The sequence below is a fragment of the Ylistrum balloti genome, unplaced genomic scaffold (assembly GCF_031769215.1).
Source record: "Ylistrum balloti isolate Yb309-2 unplaced genomic scaffold, AGI_CSIRO_Ybal_v1 Utg370376, whole genome shotgun sequence".
In the NCBI taxonomy this organism is placed as follows: domain Eukaryota; kingdom Metazoa; phylum Mollusca; class Bivalvia; order Pectinida; family Pectinidae; genus Ylistrum; species Ylistrum balloti.
This window is the reverse complement of record NW_026782263.1, coordinates 351678-375725: the sequence shown is the minus strand read 5'-3', so window position 1 is coordinate 375725 and position 24048 is coordinate 351678. Positions and strand designations below refer to the sequence as shown.

General features: G+C 34.2%; 1 protein-coding gene across 1 annotated transcript; it reads left to right on the top strand.

Moving 5' to 3' along the window:
* Positions 1 to 2168: 2168 nt before the first annotated feature.
* LOC132554065 (uncharacterized) lies at positions 2169 to 23793 on the top strand (the record flags this gene model as incomplete). Its single annotated transcript, XM_060218362.1, has 3 exons — positions 2169 to 2734; positions 18020 to 18131; positions 20012 to 23793. Coding segments are annotated over 3 exons (690 nt in total), but the record flags the coding sequence as incomplete, so codon positions are not given.
* Between the last annotated feature and the right edge of the window lie 255 nt (positions 23794 to 24048).

Sequence of the window (24048 nt, the reverse complement as noted above, 5' to 3'; positions counted from 1 at the left end):
ATGTAACACATGTGTAGGATTCTATGGGTCTATGCTCAGTAACACATGTGTAGGTTTCTGTTGGTCTATGTTCTGTAACACATGTGTAGGATTCTATGGGTCTATGCTCAATAACGCTCGTGTAGGTTTCTGTGAGTCTATGTTCTGTAACACATGTGTAGGTTTCTCTGGGTCTCTGTTTTGTAACACATGTGTAGGTTTCTGTTGGTCTATGCTCAGTAACACATGTGTAGGTTTCTCTGGGTCTCTGTTTTGTAACACATGTGTAGGTTTCTGTGAGTCTATGTTCTGTAACACATGTGTAGGTTTTTGTGAGTCTATTTTCTGTAACACATGTGTAGATTTCTGTGGGTCTATGCTAAATAACACACGTGTAGGGTTCTGTGAGTCTACGTTCTGTAACTAGTGTAGGTTTCTGTGGGTCTATGCTCAATAACGCTCGTGTAGGTTTCTGTGAGTCTATGTTCTGTAACACATGTGTAGGTTTTTGTGAGTCTATTTTCTGTAACACATGTGTAGATTTCTGTGGGTCTATGCTAAATAACACACGTGTAGGGTTCTGTGAGTCTACGTTCTGTAACTAGTGTAGGTTTCTGTGGGTCTATGCTCAATAAAGCTCGTATAGGTTTCTCTGGGCCTCTGTTCTGTAACGCATGTGTAGGTTTCTATGTGTTTATGCTCAATAACACACGTGTAGGTTGCTGTGGGTCTACATTGTTTTCTCAATTTGTACAAATAGTTTTGTGTGTAAATTGATTGTTTATATCGGTTTGTGTCAACTGTTTTCTATCTCGATGATATTAGATGTTTTGTCACGTCAAAATTGCAATATCAAAGTCGTATTGATGAATTACCTTTGCACACCGTCCGTGCGTTTCTTCCGATACATACTATACTAAATGTGACAATTGATTTTTGTCGTCAAATCATCATTTTATTTCTTTGCACTTGAAGCATATTGTGAACACCAAAGACAAGATATACTTCTGTAAATCTGTTTGAGAAACAATAATTAAGACGTTTGTTTCTGGTTATTACAATACATATATAATTTACATGTTTCACGTGACAAACGACACGAATGACTGGTTTGTAATTAGTTTTTTTTTATTCTTTCATTTCATCAATGTTCTAAACCGCGTGTATGCGTGGAGTAGGGATACTCGTGTTGTTGTAACGTAATGGTGGATAGTGGTATTTTGTTTAACACTGTTACAATGTGACACCATGTAAGTTCAGTACTTAAGGTAAAGGAAGTTGAAACTGTGACAACAGGAATGTGTCGGCGCGTGGCAGTTTAACACTGTTTTAGATAAATATGTTCTGAAGGATCGGCTAAAATCAGGTGAACGGAAGTGGAAAGAAACACATCCTAAACGTCAATATATGGACTGAATACCAATTCTATCCAAACAAGTACTTTCGTTAATCAATCAAGTACAAAAGCTAAAATATAAAGAAAATTGATTGGTCAGTGTTACGACAAGGGGAGTGTTCAAGGCATGGACTTCTGAGTAGGTAAGCTAATTGCCGAGGGCTCGGGGTTTGCGGGGCAGTCTTTACCCGCTGCGTGTAGTACCGCCACCCACTCGTGACGGGGCGGTCTGGGGACAGGATGCAGTAGGGTACATAAGTTCCCTGCATCATGACTCTGTGGTACATATGTACGTTATTACCACCGTTGGAGACGAGTGTGCACTCCCGTAGCCGTGATAGGCAGGCAGAGTTGAGCTACACACAGCGAGGAAAGGTGGGCCGCTTGGCTGTTCAGACCAATGGTAGTTTAGTTAGTATGCCATTTTCGACTGCGCGCTTTCACTCGCCGGCAGCTGCTTGTAACTTTTAACGTCAACCATCTGGTCGGCCTTCAAAAATTATAAGTATTGGGGATGGAATAGTTTCGTCCAAAACATACGTACACCACCAGTACGCTGTTGGTTATATATATATACACACTGATATACGAGTTTAATTCTTACCGGATTAACATGCGTAATGATGGAGTTATGCCGTGATGGTATTATTTCATCTACTTAAATTCGTAGTTTGAATGTGATTTTTTTTACATCTACCGAAAAAAAAATATAATGATAATAAAATCAATGCGGGATTTAATGTTGACCAATCATGTGATTTTTAGCACCAGTATTCCAGATTCATGGTAACCGATTGCTGTCATTATAAAGATTTTTTCTGTTTTTCATTGTGCAAGGAGTGGACAAAATGTACTTAGTCTTACTATGGGCGACAGACCGACGTCAATGTTGTTCTTCGTAGTGCTGGTGTTTGTCGCTATTGTGCAGTCATTGCCCCTCTCAGACAAACTTTATGGGACACACAATGACTATGGCAGTCCGGCAAACGGGGGGTCGAGCAACACCTTCAAGAAGGAAACACGCGACAAATACCCAGCATCACCACATACACATAATGAATTTGGTGATACGGACACAAAAGGATACACTGGAACTGCCGACACAGGCGCGTTAGAAGAGATCAATCACCAGGCAAGGGTTAATATTTCTTTGGATGGAAGTGTATTAAGTGAATATGAAAAATCTAACGATACAACTTTGGGGGATATTTCAAGTATGTCGGAACAGTCTCGTCACAAACGCTCGGGAAATCCTTTTCAAAACAGTCACGTGATTCCATGTAGTTTCTCTGACAGGCATTACTGTCTCAACGCTGGCACGTGCGTCCTGGTGGCCGCACTGGACATCAAAACATGCAGGTAAATATATTTATATATAGATATTGCTTTTTTCTCTGTAGGGGCGTCTACGTTTACAGGTAAGCTTCTCTTTTGTACTTTGCGTCAAGGATAAAGAAAAATCGAGATAAAATTATCTGACTTTCGTTATAAACGACAAATAACACCCGCGTTAAAGTGACTTGTTCGAAATATTGTACCTTGTACCTTGAAACTGCTGCCAAGGGCGACAAAACGTTTCATATATTCAATACAATTTTCTCATTATCCTTTACGTGTTTGTCTGTAATTGTAGTACTTGTTGGTAGTCAATCCTTAATTTACTGTAGTTCGTATTAGACATCCAACCTGATTTGAAATCTCATATGTCAAGCCTCCAGCACCGAAACTAAACACAGAAACGCATTGTAATTCTCCAAACACACATATTTAAAATCCATTAATATAATGAAAAATTAAATAAACTAGTCACCGAGAAATGAAAATCTAGAAATAATCCCAGTGTTACGTGTCATTCTGTGTACATTATCGTCACAGGTGATGTGTTTGTGCAAACTATTGACATTTTCCTAGAATGGCCCTGTATTGTCAGAAGGTGACTTGTAAGCGACACTTAAATGGTTTGTTATCTAGATGGATGGTATGTTGACTTGTAAGACAATCTAAAATGTAGCAATATCACTACCATTAATGGGAAATGTTGTCGATGTACAGGGTAATAGTTAACCTTCTATATGATATCCATGCCATACAGAAACGTACAAAGGAGTGGAAATAAAAAATAGTTTCAAACTTAGAAAGATCAGTCAAAAGTTGAATAATAACGATTTAAAAAAAAAAAAAAAGCAAAAATTTACCAGAAGAGCATGCAAGCTGAGTTAGATTAAAGGAAATGAAACACTGATTGATGGCTATTTCAAAACGAAAACGTAAAACATTGACTGATTTGGTCTTTAAATAGTCATAAAAATCAAATACGTATTAGTGCTGTTCTTGAACTGAGGAACTGAAATCAAACATTAAATGACGGAATTCTCAAGGCAAGGAAACGCAATGAACTTTGATTCGGCAAACTTTCAAGTTTTCAAACAATGACAGTGAAATCGACCATCCTTTGATAAAGATTTCAATATGATGAAATGAAATCTAACGCTGATAAATGAAGATTTCAAACAGTGAAATGAAGCTTTGATGAAGCTACCAGAGAAAATGAACTAATGGGTAAATCTTTTGAACAGATAAAACGAAGCCAAGCACGCGCTTAATGATGAAACTCTGAAGTGAAATCTTATATTCAGTGATGAAGATTTGAAACAAAGAAAATGAAAATCTAACATTCAGGAAGGAAACTTTGAAACAGAACAAATGAAATTTAACATCCACGAACGAAGCTTTAAAATGGAGAAAGTGAAATCTAACATCCATGAAGGAAGCTTTAAAACAGATAAAAGGAAGTTACCAGAACGAAACTTTCAAACAAAGAAAATGAAATCAAGCACTTATATATGAAGCTTTGAAACAGACACAGAATGTAAATCAAATATTCATTGAAAAATTAGGGGAAAAAAATCAGTTTTTACACACGCACACCAACACACACACACACACGCACACACTGGTTACAGATTACTATATACGTTGGGGATTAGTCTACACTTTCGTCCTTTTCTGCCATTAAGACCAGAAAACATGCATTACAGAGTCAATATTTGATCTTGTGCGTTAACATTTGCCTTCGTTTCGGTCTATGTGTTTTTGTCGTGGTAGTTTTCCCTATCTTTGATCTTATTGTTTTCTATTGTAATTTCGAGGGCTTACGACCTATCTATAGGTTCTGTTATAAAGTATCACGTAATGTGGCTTTGTCAAGGTCAGTATTACGTTTAGTTCCTCAAGTTCATTTCATAGAATTAAATTCTTAGCAAATACTAATGCAAATGTGTTCTTAGATCCTTTGTGGCAAAATTTAATTCAAATTACTTTTCGAAACCAAGCTGTTTAACGTATTTGTGTATGGAAATAAATAAAAAAAAACCACTGAATCATAAAGATATACTGACATTTTATAAAACTGTTTCCTGTTTTCAAAGTACCTACACAGAATGTATGGTTTCTGTATACATATATTACAGGAGTGGTGTAGGTCATAAGATATACAGGGAAAGAAAACGATGTGCTATTTGGTGTATAGTTCAGGTCGTAAATATTGACATACAAAGTCAACACATGTTACGATGTTCTGTGGTATGTAATTTTTATCAAAAGATATCATTGGCATTTTGCCAAAAACTAATTAGCTAATATAAGAAACAAACGATTCGTCTTGTTACTGAAAAATGTAATGATTCATTGCGTGACTCCTTGTGCTTATATACATATACACAGATACATAAATATTACTATGTTTTCTATGTCATTATGTGTTTGCTATTTCCATCCAGTAATTCATTAAGTGTAGCCAACAAATGATACCCAAGATGATGTATGAATACAATACAGACATATATAAACATTTATCTATACAGGGAGAAAGTGTAATATCCATATGAAAAACATAATATTTGCCCTCTCTGCCAAATAAATTTTATTGTCTTATACAAAACCAGTAAAATCCAGCAGTGATTTTCCAATAAAACTTGATAGCAAATGTTTTGTGCTAATCAGTACCATATGTCTGTTCTCTTGCTCCTTTACTAAAGGAACTGTTTTAACATTATAAAGTTAATTATAGCCAAACTAATTAGGTAGCGATGGGTTGTTATATTATTATAACGACACGGAAAAATAAAATCGAATTTATGAGATCAAGAGTGACGCCAAGATGCTGTGATAACATTATAAAGGTCTGCAGAAGTACAGTTACACTCCAAATTCAACAGTATTATATGTAAATAACATCCCATTTTCATTCTTAATATACATTTTTTTCGTATAGTTTGCATTGCCAAAACAAATATCCTTCAAAATTCGGTTTACTATTCTCACATCAGACTGTTGAATGCACTTAGACATCGCATTTTGATGGTAAAGTTGGGATTATTTCTAACATCTTTTACATTTAATGGTTAACTGAAAACCTATAACAACAGGCTTCCTTCCTGAATCAAAGGTAGTCTTGATTAGTAATCTACTGGTACATGCTCTCTCATTAAAACCTGGATAATCTTGCTATCCGAGCTGCAATTGACCTAGTGTATGTGTCCAAATGATTTCCGCAATGCAGAAATAAAAAAGCTATTTTGCATATAGAGAAAAGGCTATTAAGCATTGGCGAGGACTATCATTCACCTTTACTAATTGCCAATCAATCTGTCACTAATACAGTAAATTGACATGGTGTCGCTAGTCCTTGGAACACGTCATTAGGCTCATAGATTGTCGCACTTTTTTCTATTCTGTGATAGTTGTATATTGATTATCAAATTAGGTACTCATGCATGTTCAAAAGGACGTGCTGAGCAAATCCTGTGCTATAGATGAAAAAATGACTGGTGCTTTATGTCCGCACGGAACAATTGCATCTATTGTTAATGGATATCAAACAATAGACTAAAATCACGACCATGTGATAATGTTGGATGTTTCAAATAATTTTCAAGATGAAATAGATCAAATCCAAAGACAATAAGAACACACACACAAATACAAAACAAAACAAGTCTAAAAACCGGAAATGAGATCTGTGACACTGTTTTGTGCATGACCAATATATTAAGCATCTAACTACTATCATGATCAAGTAAAAGTATGAGTAAATATGTAAACAGTGAATTAGATTATATCATTATTATGTGTTCTTGACACTCTGATTTACCCAACTCGCCTGGCCGATATACTTGGTTGGTGATATTTCGTGTAACACATTTTTGCCCAATCCATGTTGTCAATGTAGGTTTCCGGTAGCTTCCGGGTTGTGTACTGTATAACGTAAAGAATTCGCTGGTATTTTCGCGTTATTATCATTTCGTTCAGACACGTCGTCATGGTAAGCCAGAATGTGTGAAGTGATTTAGATTGTGTGCATACATACTTTTGGTTACAGAAGAAACTAGGTTGGCACTAGCACAAATACAAAATGAATTATCCATGTTACTTAGTATGACTTTCTGGTAAGATGTATAATTTTAAAAAATGATATCGGTGTAACTGTTGCATACGATTTTTTCTGTATTTTTTATTTGTTTACATATGTTGTTTACAACAATTTGTCACTTGGATACATTATTGACAAATAAGTAATACACAAGTTCTGGTGAAGTGACCGTCCGGATGTTTTGTATCCGGGATGACGCTCCGCCGTCTTCTGTTATCAGGTTAGGTCGTTTTTCGTAAAACAGAAAAGCGTGAGTGAAGCATTTTCCGTGATAACGTGTCTACGGGGGTATTTACGAGAGCATACAAAGAGGATACACGTGTTCATCTTGTACAGACTTACTCCGTGTAAAAACCCACTCGTGGACTGATGAAAACTCTTCTGGAGGAGCTAGAAAGGCGTGTTCGTATGTGTGTCAATGGAGAGGTATACACATGCTTTAGCTAGTATTATAAGTGAACTAAAGACTAATAATACAAATTGTGTAAACAGTTGATAAAGAATCCATGGGTGGTATTGAGCTACAAGTTTAACATCTGGATGTTAAAAAAGCAAAGCAGATCTAGGTTGATGCACCAAAACACTTACAAATAAGAAAAAATAAGACTTTATTTAAAATAAATCCTTTCATTATCTTATAGTGCCCTGTATCGGTAGTAGGACGGATTAGTAACGGATGTAACAAACTAGTATCAACTCAATTTAAATTCTTTATAATTGTTGTATTTATTAAAAACTCTTAATGCTTGTTAACAGTTTTATGGTCAAATAATACTTTTTGCACGGTATGAAATGTCTTATTCTAACTGAGGGTAACGCGTTCTTGTCATGATTTTAAAACACAACCACGCACTGTTGAAAAACATCTTATCAAATATGTGATTGAAAAACTTCAATTACAACAGGGCAAGTGTATCCATCTGCTTTAATCATGATTACAAAGTGTCTCTTCGAAATAATGAAGAACAAACAACACAAGCTATTAAGTTATTTCCTAGAGTTACAAAAAATAAAGACTTCGTTTTCTGTTTTCATTCACAAGAAATCCAGGTTGTTTTATAAGGATAAGTATCTATGGTTATCCCAGGTTTTAATTTACTTGCTCATTGGAAAAGTGTCCCATTCCGGTTGGTTTGCGTCTCGAATTAAATAAACGTGTGGAATGCCATAAACTTTCCTAGTTCAAACGTGTTAAGGAAATGGTTGAGTTGTCAAGAGGAAAGCATTGCTTCCAAAACGTGGTGTGTTTTTCGTCAGTCATTATATTGTCATGAAGTTAAACTCATTATTAGAAAAGAGAAAAGTTTGAATGTCGATGTTATCTATCAGGCCTGAATCCATGAATAAGGATTATATACCGAGATGTGTTTTTCTAGCGTTTCTGGTGTTTTTTAAGTCAAAAATCATGCATATCTCCCTGTCGCTAGTCAGTTGCATTTTAAATGGAAACGCTATCGCAACCCACGCGTTATATATCGCTAATAGAGGTGAAATTCATTATTTCTATCCCATCACAATTTGTTTTAGTTATGAATAACCATTCATTGATATCATGTTTTAACGGATATATTTCATTCAATAACGACATCTTTAGGCCCGTATGTTGGTAGCTACTCTAGAACGGTGTATACCATCAATAGGGAAAGCATTTTCACTCATAATGAAAAACGGGAAATTTAACATCACATACCGTTATGAATCAGTCGGTGACAGCTTTACCTGGATTGTTACCATATTAAATGAGCGTGGACAGGTGGGAAACGGCATCATGTGTCGCTGCCAGGAAATTTCAATACCAGCATTACCTGCATCCTAGTATTTAATTGATTCGCGACGTCGTCATGGCGCGTTTGCAATTAGCGACATTTCGTCAACTGCGCACAATAATAAAAAATACTGAGAGCGAGTCTTATGGGAAATTATTGTTTAAAGCGATATCACATGAATATATATACTCATTCATCATTCTTGACAACGTAACTATCAATTGACACCTGCTTTTGTTTCGATTAAACTTCTTATTAAGATTGACCAATTTTATAGCAGGTGTCATCGATGGAGCAGGCTGACGCGGACCCTTCCGGAACACCTGGTCTAAATGTTCATGCTCTTTACAAGGGTGTCCTGGTTATCTTTCTTTTGTTCGATTTTGCCATCGTTTCAGCGATTTTGAGTTTGAATTAATATTTTGTTAACACATCGTTGCTGTTAACGTAGTGATATGATTTTTTATACATTAAACTTATAAATATAAAATTGAACATGCTTTTGTGCTTAAAATCTGGGTTTACAAAATGAAATCAATGAACATTGTATACGGTATAAATATATGCAGGAAGTAGGATACCCATTGTGAAAAATCGCCATACCGTAATATCTGTATATATCATTGACAAATCGATAAATCGGAAAAACTCCTTTCAGCGATATGTCTTCCCCCCTCTGTTTGCTGTTCTTTGATTCTTCAATGTGTTACTGAGAAAACGAGACGAAAAAGTAATTTTTTACAAATTATAAGTAAAGCATACGCTGAATTGCCAATTATTTGACACACTTAATATGACATATTTTACACGTATTTTGACCCGGACTTATCGCATGTCTTTGGCGTCAGCCTTTCTCCGCGCGCGCGCGTCAAACGGCTTGATGAAGCTGTCATGTTAAGTGGTGAGAAGGTGACCTCCTTATGAATGAAGTGTGGTTACTCGGTACAATCTGGTGGACCGTTCTTACTTAATCAGACTACTGTATGAGAGTTGAAACAAACGAGGTGTTGTTCCCTAGGATTTTTCTTTAAGTATTGGATATCATACACTTTCTTTTTATTACATAGTGTGTGGGCAGTTTGTGTAGTTTTGTTCATCAGGAATGTCGAGAGCATTCTTTATATAAGAATGCTTTTTTGGTTCGTTTTCTTGTGAAATATATTGATGGCGGATAATACTATTTATAACAAATACATCGATCTTTTCAATAATTCTCTAAAGTAATGACATATCTGTTATGAATCATATTTAGAAACATGACTTGTTGCATGGATCAAGTAGCAGTTAACTGTTTGCGTGGTTAGAACGTGATGTGACAACAAACATACCATGATTAAAACAGTTTAGAATAAATATTGAAAACTGTTTTTGTTTGTCGGCCATAATGAACAACCATAGAATAAGTTCAATAATTGTTTTACTAGATATGCTTGGAAGCATATACATATGTAACTTCGCAAGACATTAATATTTCATTACGAACAATGGCAGTGAAATTGATTTGGTTTGATAACAGCCGATGTCCTCTCAGAAGACCTTAGCTAGCACACAATATATCATCGTTGCTAAGGAAACATCGGATAGTCACGCGATTGTTAGCTTGTAGATCAGGTCACGTGACCGATAGGAGATTGAAAATATCAGTATAAAGTTTATTTGATATTTCATGAATCTTTCATCGATAACTTGTAATTTAAGAAGTGTGCCTCTGTTTAGACCAATAGACAGTTATTGACTATAGAAAAAAGTAATCAGTAATATAACTCGTCTTACAGATATTGTACGACATGTTAGCATGTTCCTTTATGCGAACTTACAAGCCTACTACAATACGTTTATTAACTGAGTATATATAGATATGAAAACTAATTAAGTGTCCTCTATACTCAAATATGACAATCACATGAAGTTGGTTTAGATATAATTTTACACAATAGATATGACCAGCTTTACCAGTTGAAACCATGTCAATACAATAGTATGGTCAGATATCATCATATTGAAATCACTCTAGGAAAAGTAATGCCATGCATGGTGCACTATATTGTTATATATGATAATGTTTTTTTTTCAAACTTTTATATTGATTTAGATGGACAATCATCATGAAAATAAAATAACTATATTCAATTAAGACAAATAACACCATAGATATTTATACTAAACATCTATAACACCTATAAGTAGTCAAATATCTCAAAATCGATATATCATTAAAAGAATTAGCTTTGAGACTATGGTATATATCTAAATACGGAGAAACAGGCAAAAACATCATGTAGGTGGATCGCATCGTTGCCCAATATCAAACGAAAAGTGCCGAGATGTAATTACAGACTTTTTACGCCTTCTGCTATGTCTACGCCAATCCATCCAGCAAACTCAATGAAACTGAGTAAATTAACCACAGGTAATTACTATCAAACGTCATACCTGGGCAATGCTTCTTTATCCGTAGGCAGTCCCTGGTTACCTATTCTCGGAATGCTTTTACGCCATATTGCATCGTACTAATTAAACTATGCACGCTCCCTACACGTCAGCGCCTTTATAAGCACTGACAAATTCAGTGATTCGAAAAATACAAAGGCTTTCAATGGCATTTATAGTTAAAAGGTGCATATGGTTGATTTGAAGTTTTAATATGTATTTTTTTAACATTGTAGGGGATTGTCTTGAGAAATAGTAAATTCAGCCATTTTCTAAATCAGTGTTTAATTTCTACACTTGTGACGTCAATTTTGAAACCTTTATTTCCTAATAACGTAATAATTCCCACACAACAGTTTCAAGTGTCGTCCTGAATGGGTTCTACCAAGATGGATTACATTGCAATGTGATGTCATCATTTATAGCTATTGATTAACAAAAACATTAATCCTTGTTTGATTTCTTTATAATTGATACTTGTTCGAATGCACGGAAAAGTGTTGAGCAATTAATGTTCAGTTTCGGGGGAAATATACACTATCTTGGCTAAATCTATTTCAATAATGTTTTATGAACAAATAGTGCTTTCTCCCAACATCTGTTCCTAGTATGCTGGCCACGAATTTTTGGCATATCTAAAACATATGTTCTTTACAGGTTTTTGTCTCAGTCCACTTAAACAAACACATTGGCGAAAAGAAGTGTTCAGTTTGCCCATACGATCCTTCAAGCTGTAAATTATCAGCTGGAATGCACTAACACCGGTAGAGATTCATCTGGCGTCAGGGTAAAATAGACTTTTATCCTTGACCAGTAGTACTTTAATTGGAAAAGATATAGAAACGTGTTCTAGATCAATATACGTTTCTCTAGAATACAAAGCATATGTGTTTAACTTGATAATATGCTGTTCCCCATTAGCTCTTTTTGGGCTGACTTGTCAACACAATTATGAGCAAGAACAAAATACTGGTGGAGAACTTGATCACAAACAGTAACGAATACATGGATAGACTGTTTTGATTATCAGGATTGGACAGTAAACGTGTGTGTTTGATAAAAAGGATTTTACTTTAATACCGTTGTAATAGGGAATTAATTAAACGAATGAAATGATTTGATGTGTCACCAGCCATTAGTTGCAACCCGTAGTCATGAAAAATAAGCAAACACGTTCATGTGACGTTATTAAGAGACCAATTTTTTTTATGTCACTACACTTGTTTTATAATATTTATGACGTCTGTATGACATTACACAACAGGTAAATGATGTGATAAAGCTTTTATAAAATTTAATACTCATGTAATAACTAGAGTAGTGTGCTGCCAGAGAAGACAACATAAAAGAATATCATAGACAAATTTGTTCCGTTTTTTTCACAGCGCAAAAGTTATTTCAGTCTTGTTCCACGATTTTATTGTGAACAGTAGACGCTGCTATGTAAGGGACGCTGATAATAGCAATAGTGTACATCACTCGGCGATTATACTGCTCTCTGTGATAACAAAGAACTGACTCAAGAGAGCAGAACATTGAAAATAAAATACACATTTTCAGTACTAGTACCAGAACATGAAAAGGTTTAATACTGAAGATTTACTGCGAGTTGATATGAAAACAGATGACAATTTGTTAGCAGTGCCTCTATATCCCTTCACGGAAATCATTTGTTTTAAGTTGAACATGTCACTTTAGAAAGTTGTACACATATCCTGTTCGTTATTAGTGGGGATTTCCAACTACTCATTTAAGTACTATAAGCACAGAAACCGCAAAACCCAACCTAAACCTCCTTTCTTCCCAATCTACCAGGTGGAGGGAAGCAACAAGAGCATACAGTCTGGCTACAAAAGAAAACCACAGTTCATCGTCTGTAGGATCGCGATATGTAAACTTATAGACTAGGCGCTGTACTGGCGAACTACCAACTGCGGTTGGGGACCCTTTATTTTTTAGCACCTAAGTTTCTACTGTCACATCAGCATATTTTTTTTTATCAAATTTTAAAGCTGGATATTTAAGAGTATTCCAATAAAATTCTGATATCGTTTATAATAAAGAATACGTCAGCTATTCTAGATAACGTATTTTCGGGTAGGTCATGTCAAATCTACTCGGGATAGGAGGTAAAATGAGTGCTAGACATCATTGACATGCATTTTCTACATTGCTGCTAGGTCAAACGTGCAGTAGTAAGCAACAGTGCTTAAGCCCCATCATATACCTGATTAACAGCGTGTGTTAAATATCATCCACTCATTCAGACATTAGGTACCACGTTGTGATAAACATTTTCCTGTCTTCACTTCATTGTCAACTTCACATTGCTTAGAGGGAGTGGTGTTAAATTGCAGGAGAATATTCTCGTTTCCATATTATCATACACCAAGGAAAATTTCCTTCAACAAAGATATCGCGTTAGTTGAACGTGATGACATATATCATGCTGGCAAATGTCTTTAAAACACATGTGCAAATCAGGAATAGTTTTAATGTGAATATATGTACATACGTGTACTATCTATCCCTATTACCTAAAGATGTTAGATCGCCGGAGGCCCCTACAGTTTTTTCTATGTAGTCATATATTTTATTTTTTCTTATCATTTTTTGTTTTATTTCGTCCACTTTACATTTATGTTTGTCTATGAAATAACAGCTATTGTCATCTGAGGGAAGACTTTATTCTTTTATCATCTTTACATGAATGATACTGTATATTATAAAGTTTAATCAATGATATCCGATATGTTTTATTGTTGTACCATTGTTTAATGATGAGAAACCGTATACGTTTTGACAATATGAAACATATATATTGATACTGCTGGGAAAACAGACCTCAAAGTGAATGATAATTGATACAGATAATCGATACTGATGACCGAAATTTATTATTTGATTGGTCCGTTCTATTGTTGAAATGCTAGTTTTGATTTTGTGTTGAGTGTTCTTTACCTGGAAATCGTTCAAGTTTACGACAAGAATAGGAAAACATAAATATGTCGGCTTCCGTACGTTTATGTCTTCACTCAATTTTCCCTGGTACAATAGATAACCGTAAAATACTTCGTGTAATCTATTACTCTTTAATATTACTCTTTTCAAGTGCACATTCTGGCAAAAACTTAATCATGTTTATTATGCAGCTCGTTTTTTGTAGTTACATTGAACGACACATGGAATGTATTATGTTAACACAGAACTGTAATTATAAGCCAAATACAAATTATATGAACAAGTAATCCACTACAGATGTTCTGGAAGCTCTTAATTTCGTTGACACAATTAAAAAATATGATGTTACTGACTGTTCTTTCGGTGCTTTTAATTAAGAATAATGTTTGAAGGGGATGCTCAAAGTTTCGACAGAAAAGATATATGATTGGAAATCCTGTCACATATTGAAATCTGGAAAGGTCTGAATAAGCCTATTTTCTGATGAAACCATTCTGTGTATCTGTGCAATATATCGTTGCATAATCACAGACATGAACCCGGTAGAAAGAAAGAATCTTGCTTTACAAACAGAACGGATTTGATTTCAAAGGGCGCTGGTTCTAAGAGTGTGACTCACATATGTTTACCATTTTATGGTTTAATTTGGTTGTTTTGGCAACAAAGAACTGCTAAATATATAACACACCTCTCTCAGCTCCCTCAATAATGTAAGTTACAGCCACGAAAAAATATATACTCGTATATCCTTTGGAATGAACTACATGTGTATGCTCATGGACGGAAGAGGTTTCGATCAAGTACATGCTAAGTATGTCGATCTTCAAATCACACATGTTGACCTAGATAAGAAATTAAAGAGGTTGACACTTGAAATAAATTTCATAAGTATATCGTGTTTACGTTGGTGTATAACACGTTCATGATATACATGTATACACGTGTACGTTACAGCTGTTTTTCAGTCGTAATTAAAACAAAACAGTTTCTGTTTAAATGAAAGCTACTTCAACATTATAAAAAAGTCAGAACTATATATTAATTTCAAAGATGAAAAAATATAAAATCCGCAAAGATGATAAAAAAAACCTGAAATATGTTTTTGTTGGCACGTATAATTTGCAAATATGTAATTCGAATTCCATTACTTTGTTCTACATTAGCAGAGCACTATCCGTAGATTTCTCTCTTTCTCTCTTTTCTACGGCCATCTTCAATACCCATCTTTAACTAGATTTACTTTAACTTCATTGAAATAATATCACAAAGGAACACGGCGAACTGGCGTTAAGGGTCTGAAGTGGTGCTTGGATCGGAGAAGTGGCTTCGTCGTGTGATATCGCTGCATACGGAAATCGTTGACAGACTAAACTGGAAACCGTCAACAGATTGGCAGCGAAGATAACAGAATGTCTTTGCTCGTTTTAGTGGCAATTAATTTCACCAACTTAAATAAAAACGGACATTGCTTTTTATCATCATCTATGTAACCTCGGGTTTTCCTTAGAACTTATTCCGTAAGTATTACTGACAGATCAACATGGTAAATAACGAGAATATTCATTAAAAAAGCGTTTGCCTTCTGTCTTTGAATGATGTATGTCAAACTTGTAATGTTACACTGTTAGATCTGAGATGTAACTCATGAAAGGGAAACTATAAATTGGTTTGAGATACAGATCTGTTTCACATTACAAAATTACTTTCCTCTGAGGTCACCTTTATCTCAATGCCGTCTTGAATAAAATTGCTTGTGTCATGAACATATTTTCAATCTATTTTTGAAAAATTCCGATGAATCATATTCGTCAACATAAGCCTTCCCATTGAAAACATATAAAAGGACATAACAACTCATTTGAATTCCTGGTAGCAATTCAACAGTATTATTTTAACTCTAATTTCGCGCAACTTGTCCATAGTACTAATCATCAATTAAAAAAACAACAACAAAAGAACAAACAAAAACACAAACAAAAACCAGACTTTGACGGTTTACATTTCACGGAATATGGCTAAGATAAATTCCTCACATAATATAAGCAGTATAAAGTATGGGAAGAAACATAAAATTTAAATTGATATTCATCTGAGACTTTTTGACGAATGTAGACAGGTGAAGGAAATGACTATCAGAATGTAACAGTATGAAATGGTTCCATTTAAGAATATTACATCTCAATTATCATATTAGATATTCATATTAAATATGGGGTTCTCACAACTACTTTCAAATGTACTTACTTTTGAATGGAATGCATGTTTTTCAATTGATTTTGGAATATTGCTATATCATAGCAAATTGAAGTACATTAAAATGTAGAGAAGTAAAGGCTGTCTATATAGCTAAACTCAATCCAAACACCAATAAAGGGTCATAAATAAGTATAGAGAGGAATATATGAAGGACGGTCTATCTAAATTACAACAAGATGAGAGCATTTTGATGATGGAATTTGAACGCGCTGGCTTGAATCCCTCAATCTCGTCCTTTATTGTCATTCCATGGTATGCGATCAGTGTACTGAAGTCGCATAATTTAATCAGCATATGGCGATCTGGTGGCCCTACACTGCGCTGTTTCTTGTGTGGCATTTTGAATTTTGCAGTCCCCCTATAGTCTAATCATCTAGTGATATATTAAACAAATATGAATGGCCTAAATGTTTTAATTATTCAACGGTTATTCAATAAACTTATGCTTTTAAAAGATTCATAAGATATTATGAATGATAATGTAATATATTCCTTCAAGTATGTTTACGTATGACACAGTGGAAAATATCAGTAAATAAAACAATTATTTTCATTTGTCGTGAGTGTTTATATGAAATCCCTAATTTAGATGGTTTCTCTGTCTCGTTAGGTTGATATAAATATCGGCTAGGATACTTGGTTTGACAGGAAAGTTACAGATGATACAAATTTGTCCTTTTGTTGTTGTTTGACATACTTTGTTTGAAGTCGAGGAATTTTACTGTAGACCTCGTATTATAGGTCGCTGATATTTTGCGGTTGTCGCCGGGACAATATTTTGTGGTTAGTGTTAGCATAACTGACAGTAAAGTCAAAAATCATCTTTGACATAAATATTTTCGTGAACTAGACAAGATTTATTATAACTGGCGTCATATATGATTATCCTACCTTATCAATGGCGCATAACCTCTCTTCCAGATTTCCAATATCTTGAAAGGTGGGGAGAAAGAAACACATTCAGGAATATATTTTAGTTAACTATTTCTAGACATTGCATCTGTAAATGGTTTGGTAGAAATCCAAGAAACCGCCTTGCTGAAAGTATTAGTACTCTTTTAATTAGATATTGGCATTCTGAAGGGATGAGCAAAATGAACAACCTGTGGTGTATTCGTTTTATGATACTTTAAACATAATGTTTGACATTAACAACGCCTTTTTGCAACACGTGTTCCAGAAATATCTATGGTTTTCATCGGTCTGATCACCGTAATTCTGCACCGTTAAGTACAGACACGACATTTAGCATCCAATTAATTTTTTGGCCAATACTTTTTCCTAATACAATTACAAATGCGATTTACTGACATTCCGAAGTATATAAGATATTAGAGATAATTAATTTCTCAATCATTTATTAAGATTTTCTAGAATACACACATGTATATATATATATATATTCTGTGATGACCTAATTGCACGTTTTAGTGGAATCGTATACCAGAATGCTGTATAAGACTGAGTTTGGTCCATAGAAGATTATTTCTGTAAAAAAATTGTCTGATATATATATGTCGTTTTTCCTAATACAAGTAAAAGTAAACATACTAAGCTTTAAACAATAACACAAATTGAGGTTTGCATATCTAGGTCCTTAATCTAGGTCAAGTAAACTGCTACCTCATGGATTCTCACAAATCGTGGAACAAATATAGAAAAAATACGATTAATAAAAAACGAAAGGCATGAAAATTACTGATACTAAATTTAGTAGGTGTCATATTGCCAATATTAAGTAATCAACACTATTTATTTCTCATCACGTTTACTTAACAAAACTCTCTAATTGCATTTCAGGTGTAAAATCCCATACACAGGCATCAGGTGTGATATGATTGACGTGGATTACCTGATGACACAGATGAACACTAGAATGGGTGATGATCACAGGAGGCATTTCTCATTCGGAGTAAGTATCACTCTAATGCAGATTACTTTTCTTTAAAATATAGATAAAACATGTCAATACATAGCACACATAGGAATATATGGATTTTACTAAAGACACTTCAGTAAATAGCACCTCCATGTTAACATTAGATAACAATTAAGCATACACACAATTATTCAGCATTAGTGAAAGAAATGTGCCCTAGAAAAATTATTCCGAGTTGAATTTTTTCCGCAGTCGTCCTCTAGATGTCTTAGGTGTCAATTATCTCGCGTGTCCGAGAGGGATGAAACAGCTGTATTATGCAGATTCATTATTTGATTCAACTGCATCTAACTCTAAATGTGTACTGAAAGTGTGTCACTAGTGTATCTGTTGTACAATCTAATAAAAATAGATTCGTATCATCTCACCGGCAGGTACGCTAAACTTATTGCTTGTCTTGGTAAACAAATTGGAATAGTCTTTTAGACGGATCGGCGGCAATATTTATCACCGCGTCTGCTACTCTGAAGTAACGATATTTACATGTTTACGCAATATTGTCTTAACACATGACAGCTATCCAAAGAACAGCTAATGTATACCTGAATCTACAAACAAACACTGCCATTTTTGTCACGAACAGATCATTCTTCCTATATTAAAAAAATAAAAATCACAGAAGTTGCAACCACTTTTCTAAATTTAGGAAATAATGTACTGTGCTTCAATGCTTTCATTGCTCTTATAGAAAATGTTTTTTCAATAGCACGAAAAACTGAAATACTTTCATGATGCAGTCAAGTTTTCTTTCAGAACTGCTTCTTTTTGAAACATTACATTTACTTATAAAGTTCAAACGACTGTTTGCAAATGTCTTCAGACTGGTTCTTCTCTCTTTTTTTCCACATGACGTTTAACCATTAAAAATATGTTATTAGCATTAACGAAATATCCCACTATGTAAAATCTCATCACATACCCATATGGGGCCAACTCTCCTCCGAAATGGCAATACTAGAATGAAGATCTCGTCTTCATTGTCAGTAATTCTCATTCGCAGCATGTATCAATCATGTAAAAGTCAGAAACATGGATTTAAGAAGAAAAGATGCTACTAAAACTGACAATAGTAGCAAATATAGAAAGAATTTCTCACATAATTTATCAATATACCAACAATGATATGGATTGTGATATAAAACAGGGTATCATATCCTGAAATATGATACATGGTTAGTGTTTATATAGCATAGGCATGCCCTAAAACCCATATATGAGTGGCACTATTCCTCTCATTTTAACAGTAAAAGCGTATGAGTCTGTTTGATATGTACATCAAGGAAACTTTAATACCATTCTTTATACCTGGGTTGGGAGCGTCATTTCTTATAAAAAACCAAGAACATTGTCATAAAAACGTTATACGGATAACACATAAACATAAAACGGTACATAAACCGACTAAAGACCAGGAACAAATTAAGTTTGTGTCTTTAGCTGTTTGGATTTAATACCATCAGTCAACAATACCTCTATTCACATTTATTTTTAGCCTTTGGTTCTTTTTATCCTTACGTTAAAAAATAGAGGTATCTTCGGTTTTAATGATAATTTGTAGATAAATAAATGAATAAAGATTGAATGAATTAGCAAATATTGTCAGTGAAATGTATCCAAGATTGATAATAACATATGGAATAATAATATCCTCAGAATATAATTCAAGATTGCAGCTTTTGGTAACGACAAAATCACACTAGCTTTAATGAAAAAGTATATATGTATGTTTGCAGTACCAGAGGTCACTGGTACAGTATACTGGTGATGTTTTACTCATTATCAACTATCGTACATCTGTCAGCACAGCTATTGTATTACGTCTGTTTATACAACTTTGTTTGCTCTCTTTTCAGTGGCACGGCTGATCGTAACGGTGTCAGTTCTTCTTGCGTATTAATGAACTTGTCACGTGTCTTGTTGGTGATTGGCGCCAATGGTGGTAGTGGTGGTGGTGGTGGAAAAACTCCAGATATTCTCTTTACAGACCATGTTCACACACAATGAGCATGTAGGTATTACTGGTGATAAAAACGGTCATTTGAAGTCCTTGGATATTTTATTTCATATACAAGACATACCATACCAGTACATCCTACATGGGTATTACCGTAAGTCCCGCTATGTGAGGTCAAAGTAATCACAGTGACGTACTGCACATGCACAATACTACCAGTGGAGGAAGTTGCCACACATGTAGGTTTTTCTCTGAAACCTAGGCAATCTTTTTATTTCTCATAATGAGAAATATTCAACACTGAATAGGATTTTAAGCAACCATCTTGCTTCTTTATACGAAACACACGTTGTAACAGGTACTGAAGTTATGACAGCTAGATTCGTTCATAACGCTAGGCAATTTCCATCATCAAGGAATCGACGAGGATCCTCTTGGCAAAATCAATGCATCTACTTTCCATCCAAGCTGACCGTTGTCCAATGTCTTGCCCTGGTTGTTATATCCTACGACAATGGCGATAGCACCGTGCGTAGTAATTTTCCCCTTACGAACTTTCATTCCTATCCCTGTGATAATACCATGATGCCTGAGAGGGTGTGCTGCCCTTGACCACACTGTGTAACTTGATAAAATACGGACAGAACTGTTCCAACTTTTCTTGTCTATCATCATTGTCGATCCTGTATCTATAATTAGAAAATATACATATCTATATAATGGTCAAGATCACAACACAACCTTTCTGAAGCTGGCATAAACTGGGAACCGTAGCAAGGAAACATATGATAGGGCAGAACCTATAAGTGAAGTAATACCATCAAAGCTTTTAAGACAAACATATTCGCAACAATTATAATTTATATCAAATATGTCAAATTGGATGCAACTATATGTAAAATCCTTAAAGAAATCAGAATTATCGAAATATTCCAGATTCTATGGTACTTACCTGGCCATTATTCACTACAGGATCCATATGACATAGACTTCGATATTGAGTAAAATTTTCAGGTCAGATATTTTATCTTATGAAGCAAACTATTTGGAAATCAACAAAATTGTCAACTTCAATAAACCGACAAGTTTGAAATCGATTTTCTGTAAAAAACCAATTTTTGTTACTTTTTTTGTTTACTATTTCAGTTTTTACTCACACTATTATTTAAACGAATGTAAGGGTTAGCTGAGCATTATCTTTAATGGTGAATGATCTGCGCGGTGCCTTTAAATATTACTGCTGCCAACTTATAATATTACTGTAATAGAGGTTTACCAAAACGCATACAAATTACCGTTGCTTTGAAATAATAGTTTAATATCAACCAAATCTCCTTGTCATATGGAAATGTTGTAAACCCTAGATATCCTTCTCTATTCCATTCTTGTTAGTAGTATTTTATAACATCCGGTCTTCAACAAATTTTCCTTACAATTTCTTTTCTCAGCCGGTTGTTTATCTCACAGTCCGTATGGAACATATATATTAATACATTGTATTTTGAAATTTGTTTGAGTTCACCGACCAGTATAAATATCAGTGACAGTGTTAAAACGTATACTAACTGTTAAATGATTGTATTTCTAGTCTTCTTATCTATATATAAATATATATATATATTAGCGATTTTGAAAGATAACAATATCGAACAGGTTAAAGCTCAGCTTTAGGGCGTATGTTGTTGGCACTTCTGATTTCACATTTAGCCAATAGATAAAAGTTTATTGTTTTCATTTGTAAACGAGCCATTCTCCCTTGAGGTTCTTAATAAGATTTGACAACTGGCATTTGCCAGCGGCAAAGAAAGTATCATTAAAGAACGGCAAGAATATATGTATCATCAATATTCTGTGAATAAAGGTGAACACTCTTCTGCTCTACAAATAAAAGTGGCAATATTTACTCATTTTGAATGGAAATTACGACACTAAAAATTGAAATACAAATACTAAAAATTACAATTCTCTGTGGCTTCGCATTTGTTATGGGTTGTGAGTTTGATTATCAATTTTACAGAAGTATTTATATATGTATATGCATCTTGTATATCTCCATGAAACAAAAACATCTTAAGAGTAAATTATTTACTTTGCTTCTGAAATTCAGAATATATCTAATGTGTTTTTGCAAGTTTGTTTTCAATATGTCAAGTCAAAGCCTTTGGATTCATTGGTACTGGACCAACCATAGATAGCTGGACACATTACATATTCCCCATTGTTGTTATATCCTAAAACGAAAGAGTGAAAGAAATTATATTTACTCAAAAGTTCTCGAACGGTTCAGGACAAAGAGAAAGAGCAACATGTTAGTCACATTATTATTTGTCATTAATATTGGTTTTTTAAAAATATCTTAATGGTTTAATTCTCTAGTATCTGCATTTTGAAATAATTATTGATATGAAAAACATTAGTCAAAAACTGAAATTTAATATGTAATTACAAGTCATACGGTATGATATTAGAGTACACTGAGGCACAACAAAGAATCAAATATCCGCTATTAAAATCCCTATCATTTACGACATTTAAAATCTGATGCTATCTATTGTATAATAACTACCAAGAGCAAAAAAGGATGTAATATTTCGGACTACATAAAAATTTAGGGATACCTATTCAACCAAGGTTATTTTAGAAACTTACGTCATTATCATTTTTCGAATGAGTACTACAAAAACACGTCTGAAAATTTTTAATTTAAAATAATAAAACAAGTTTATATATATAACGACCAAACATTTATGTATTTGCTCTGCCGCGTGAATTATACAGATGATCCGTAAAATATATGATCATTCAAATGAACAGGAAAGAACATGTTGATGATTGGTTGAAAGGGACGCAGATGAAAGCGAGACGTGTGCAATGGCGAGCGAAAGGTGTATGGTACAGACTGGGCAAGTGGGTCATTGTGAGCGCCTCCCCCTTAGGAGGTATGCTGAGGATAGACGTATCGTTATGTTTGTATTCATATCAGGTAATTTAAAAATTCGATGTATATACTAGATAATGTATTTTTGTTACACATTGTAGACGAAGTGACAATTTTCACCTGGATTGCTATGTTCAGAGTCTGGTTAGAGAAGCCATATTGCGATAAAATAGGAGAAAATGCATTCGTTAACGTTTAAAGAACCAATTAAAGCCAAAATAGGACAATGGTTGTCATGCCAGAAATGAAATATTTTTTTTGTTTTCATTGTTTATCAAACAAAGACCAGTAAAAGTGGATTGTGACGTCAATATGGAAACTAACCACACCTGAAACATCAGATCCATATATGTAGATGTATGATTATCTTTCTGGGATCATATACGGTTGGTCGGACGCCTTGTTAAATTTTTCTGTCACCTGTTTCTCAGGGTTTCCTGTGTTTGATGTAAACTTCTCTGTATACTTATGTGGATTTGGTTTCACCGCATCAAAGTGCTGTCATTATTTTTATTATTTTAGACCCTATAACAATGAATATAAATATATAAATATATATATATAAACATATATATATAGTGTAAATACGTACACCATCAGCGAAGAATACGAAATGAGCTAGTATGTTCATACAAATAATTAGATTGTTAAGAAGATGTAATCAAAATAAACAGGACAGTTATATATTTCAGTGATGTATGTATTTTTGTTTTAAGGTTTAAGGGAGAATAAAATTTAAGAATGTGAACAAAAACGTGTTTTTTTTTGTTTTTCGTCATTCAGTCACTGTTCTCATAGTTACGTTGATGAAAAATGCAACATGAATTTTATTTTCCTTCGCAAAATTACCACACACAAATGCATATTTTTTTTTTATATTTCATTGAAGAAGATTTATATAGAAAATAAATGAATGCACAGAGAAAATATGATATTCCAAATACATCGCTCTTTATCTTTTTACGAAATTTTAAAACATCTACTTTTTCTGCTTGAGT